Here is a 5560-nt window from a genome sequence, read left to right as displayed (position 1 = left end):
ATTCCCAACTCAATATGTTTGGAATAAATCAGATAAAGTATGGACAAGAAGAAAAACAAAGACAAAGTCACTTGGTAGAATTAATGATGTCTCTCCTAAGTCTGGTGATGTTTATTACTTACGCATTTTGCTCAACAAAGTAAAGGGTCCTACTTGCTATGAAGATATTAGAACGGTTAACGAGACCGTTTATGACTCTTAGAAAGATGCTTGCTACGCTCTTGGACTATTAGACAATGATAGAGAGTAAATATCTTCTATACAAGAAACACATCATTGGGTCACTACTTCTTTGTACAAGTCTCTATTCGTTATGTCGATTACATCAGATAGTCTATCCCTGCCTCATCAAGTTTTTAAAGAGACATATAATTGTCTTTCAGATGATGTCGTTCACGTTCGTGAACAAGAAATAGGCGTGAAATGTACATTTTTAAATAAACCAAACCATTTACACAAAAACGTTCCCACTTTAATTGATATTACAAATAAATTATTTCATAATTTTTTAATATTTTCAGCCTTGAAGCTAAAACCGGAAGCAATTTACCACCTAACGTTGTTGTACATTGAGAAATCTTTATTGAGCTGTGGACTGAGTCTTAAGCAAATACCCAATATGTCATTGCCTGATCGCAAATTTATTCAAGATTCTTGCAATATGTTAATTCAAGATGAGCTTAATTATGATTCATCCAGTCTTGAATCTGAACATCAACAACTACATTCAAAATTAAATGTCGAGCAAAAAAATGTTTATGATATAATTATGAATGCAGTTAACAACAAAAAAAGTGGTGTCTTTTTTCCTTTATGGTTATAGAGGAACAGGAAAAAGATTTATTTGGAAGACATTGTCTGCTACAATTAGATCTAAAAGTGAAGTAATTATTAATGTTGTTTCAAGCGGAATTGCAGCACTCTTGCTTTCTAGTGGTAGGATAATGCATTCAAGATTTCATATACCAATTAACTTGAATGAGAATTCGTTTTGTTCTATTATGCCAAGTAACGATGTAGCTGCCCTGTTGAGCAAAGCAAGCCTTATAATTTGGGGCGAAGCCCCAATGATTCATCGTCATTGTTTCGAAGCAGTTGATAGGACACTTAGAGATATTAGCCTTCCATTGGACAATGATAAACCATTTGGAGGCAAGACCATTGTATTTGGAGGTGACTTTCGACAAATTCTTCTAGTAATACAAAGAGGAAATCGTTCAGATATTGTGCACGCATCATTACATTCATCAAGATTATGGTATGAATGTACAATTTTACGTTTGACTGTAAACATGACTGTAAACATGAGGCTTCAAGTCGGTGGTCCAAACAATGATTTCGAAGAGACAAAATCATTTGCCGATTGGTTTCTTAAAATTAGTGAAGGTACTATCGATGGTCCTAATGATGGTGAAATTGAAGTTGAATTTCCAGAAGATGTGATTGTTCCCTCTACGGGTGACCATATCCATTCAATTGTATCTTGCATTTATTCATCCTTTCAGAACCATCTTGATGATCCATCGTATTTTCAATATAGAGCTATTTTGGTCCCTACTAATGAAGAAGTTGATGCTATCAATGACTACATGTTAGAATTGATGAAAGATGAAGGGATAACATATTTGAGTTCAGATTCCATATGTGAGACTGAGACATAAGATTCTTTTAAGGAATCAGTATACTCTCCGGATGTGTTGAATGCTTTTAAGGCCTTCGGAATTCCCAACCATAAACTTATATTAAAAAAAGGTGTTTCGGTCATGTTGCTTTGTAATATCGACCAAACCAGAGCACTATGCAATGATACTAGATTACAAATCGTAAGGCTTGGAGGACACGTCATTGAAGCACGAATCATATCTAGTAAAATTTTCAACGAGACTACTTATATACCTCGCATGAAGTTGACCCCATCCGATAAAAAAATTCCATTCCGTTTTCAACATAGGCAATTCCCAATAGCAGTTTGTTTCGCTATAACCATTAACAAAAGTCAAGGACAATCATTATCAAATGTTGGATTATACTTTCGTAGATCTGTCTTCACCCATGGCCAGTTATATATAGTTGTTTCTCGTGTAACAAACAAAAAATGTTTGATGGTACTCATATGTAATGATGAAGGTCGTTCAACTAATAAAACAAAAAATATTGTCTACAAAATAGATATTTATCGATTTCAGTGTTTATTCTTCACATTTCAATAATAATAATAGCCATAAACTTTCTTTTATAATTATTATGCAATATATATATATATATATATATATATATATATATATATATATATATATATATATATATATATATATTTAATACATTCCCGCGCGTTTAACGCGGGTTATAATCTAGTGAGAATATTATTATTTGATTTTTTTTTTCAAATTTTAACCCATATAAAATGAATTTATTCAATTATTAATCTTTTTAAAAGAAGATATGTGAAAACATCTTCTTGAAAATAATTTTTCTAGTGACGAATAGAAAAAAAAACGTAAAAATAATATTGAATATATCTTTTAGTATCCTTTAATTTGTGTAATAAAAAGTTATATATGGTGATATGTTTGATTGCAAACGCGGAATAAAAATAATGTAGTTAGTAACAGGTTTATTTTAATTATTTTCATTGAAAAAAAAAAAAATCAAATGTTAGATATTTCATATATATTACACGAATGACCATTTAGTATTTCTTGAGCATTGATATCAAAGTAACGATAATTTTATTAATATTTTAGATCGATATAGTATGTAGAGATATATAGAGATGTTTAGTGCATGAAATTAAAATCCGAATGAAGTAGCAAGGTTCAAATGTAAAAGGTTTTTTTTTTTATAGTACCGATCCGAAAATATAGGAAAACAACCGGTAAAAATCATAAGTAATGATTGTTTTTGAAAAACAAAATATTCATATATTAATAGAAACTCAACTTGAATATATAATATGCTAGACTTCAAAAACTAACGGCGTTTCTTTTCCTCATAAAACAAATGGCTACATTATCATTGAATCTTCCATTCTTCTATGCTTACATCAATCATAAAAAATGCAAAAGTTTCCTCCACTCCTCAAATCTACAACTTCATTCCACATAATGGTTTCCGAGTGATTGAGTCATTGCAACTCTCTTGTTATGGTTGGGTGTAACACCCCAATTTTCTAATATCGATTAAATGATAAATAATTGTTTCAATATCTTTCAAGATCAATTCTAAACTTACTTATACACTAAACTACAACAAAAACAAAATAAAATAAAACAAAATCTTCAATTGAACAACTTCGGGTGTTATATCTTTGCGTTGTTTTGTTGATAAATTATTCTCCTTGGCCTTTCTACATCCACTTGCTAAATAGTTTACTGGATTGCGCATATTTAAAGTTTCTAAATGGGTAAAGGTCACAGAACTCGCTACTCGGTATCTGCTCGGCTGACTACCGAGTAGCGAATACTCGAGAGTACTCGAGGAGTACTCGGATTTAGGCCTGGTAATCGTGTCGTGTTCGGGTTGGCGTGTTGCGGGTTGGCGGGTCAAAATATGTCAACCCAAACACGATCCATTTAAATATACAGGTCACGGGTTGGCGGGTTTGGAACATAAACCCATATATGACCCACCAACCCATTTATTTATACGGGTTCACAAGTTGGTGGGTTCGTGGATCAAATTTGGGTTCGTGGGTCCAAATTTTAGATATTTATGTCTTAAACATCTAAATGAAAATTAAAAACATTCATAGAAATATGTTACAGACTTAACCTTATAGGTTACGACTTATGATCTTAGACCATCTACCACGAGTAATAATGTCAAAACAATCAAATGGTCTATGAGTAAATGATATATATTATATAATACTTATTAAATATTAATACTTGATACATAAATATATTTAAAAATATAATAATTTTATATGTCAAACAATAAAATTAGATACATGTCGTGTCACGGGTCGTGTCGCGTGTCGTGTCGAGAATTGCCAACCCTACTCAGATTCGGTAATTCGTGTAGAAATATTTTTAAGAAAATTTTATATGTCAAACAACAAAATTAGATACATGTGAATACATAAAACCTGAAATACACATAATTGTCTCTATTCATGAATAATTACTTCAAATTTAATATATATATATATATATATATATATATATATATATATATATATATATATATATATTAATAATCACATATTAATCTTGAAATTCTAGATTTTTTTCTCTTTTTATGATAATTTTGAACCTTTGACCAAGTTTGACCGAGTTGGTTGAGTTTGACTGAGTAGGCCCGAGTTAGAGAGATATTGACCGATTTATGACCGAGGTTGACCGATTTTTGACCGGGTTTGACTTAATCTGAGTTTTTTGCCGAATTCACAAAACCCGCCTTAGTAGAGGGCCGATTCCGAGTACTCGGCCTAGTAGGCCAATTTTTACAACACTGGGTAAGCCTAGGACCTAGTGAGTTCGTGTTGCACATACATGTCCATCACTTAAAAAAACAAATAATTTTATCATATATTTTCAATAAATTATACAACGAATATATCACCCGATAACATAATTTAGGGAAACGATTAATTGTCCAGAGAAAGAACCAAATATTCATTTCCCTTCTCATTGAGACAACTCATCATCCATTCTACTACAATATTTTAAATATCCAAGGAAATGATTATAAATCTCAATTCTCATTCCCACCGATCACACACATCCGTCATACTCATGGCGATTAAACACCACATCCGTTCCCACCAAACATGTAACCCAAAAAAACACACAGTTGACAACAAATCCAAAATAACATTTACACACAGCCATACTTATCATAAAACATAATGTGAATAAATAATTGAAAACCCACATATACGAAACAACTCACCTCGTAACCTATAAGTTCTAATTGAAGCTTTGTTGCTAACTTAGACCCTATATTCCACCAACAAAATTTTCTAAGACAACATCCTAGAAAACATCTTATGAGTTTATTTTGGTTCAACTATCCACGTGTCTCATTCGACCAACCAATAATCATTCAATTACGTTAATTGCAACATTCGTAATAATTTTTATAAAAACATTTCATTTTTTAAAATCCCCATATTGGTACGATTTTACCTTTATAAACTAATACTCAAATGTTAAAACAAGTAAATCACAAAAATAACAATAATTAAAAATACTATTAAATAGAAAATTTCTAAATAGTAGGGACCGTTTATGTAGTTTATGTCATGTTTAAAAGAAAACATGAGTTTAGTTTAAAAAAAAATGGAAACTATCAAATCATATAAACTATAGGGATCACTTTCGTAACTTTTAATAACATATGAAATTTGTTACACACTTTCTGGTAGAAAATTAGAACTGATAGCTTTAGAACCGATATCTTATCATAGGGACTACTTGTATAAATACCACTTTAATTAAAAGAAAATGAGATGGGTTTGTATGTCTCATTAGAAAAAGAAAAGGTAACTGATGCATTGTGCCCGACATATCGAACTATAGGCCTGGGTACTGCCACCATCGACAAATGAGACTACTAA

The 5560-nt window shown here is 31.2% G+C and overlaps 1 protein-coding gene across 1 annotated transcript; it reads left to right on the top strand.

Annotated features, from left to right (window-relative positions):
• The first annotated feature begins 313 nt into the window (after nt 1-313).
• Nucleotides 314-1661, top strand: LOC145030454 (uncharacterized). Its single transcript, XM_078978820.1, has 3 exons — nt 314-425; nt 522-663; nt 824-1661. The coding sequence occupies exons 1-3, from the start codon at nt 314-316 to the stop codon at nt 1659-1661; spliced, it is 1092 nt and encodes a 363-aa protein (XP_078834946.1).
• The last annotated feature ends 3899 nt before the right edge of the window (nt 1662-5560 follow it).

This window comes from Lactuca saligna, chromosome 2, assembly GCF_052625555.1.
Source record: "Lactuca saligna cultivar CGN05327 chromosome 2, ASM5262555v1, whole genome shotgun sequence".
Taxonomy (NCBI): domain Eukaryota; kingdom Viridiplantae; phylum Streptophyta; class Magnoliopsida; order Asterales; family Asteraceae; genus Lactuca; species Lactuca saligna.
Note: the sequence above shows the minus strand (reverse complement) of the source record. Positions and strands in the feature narration are given on the sequence as shown.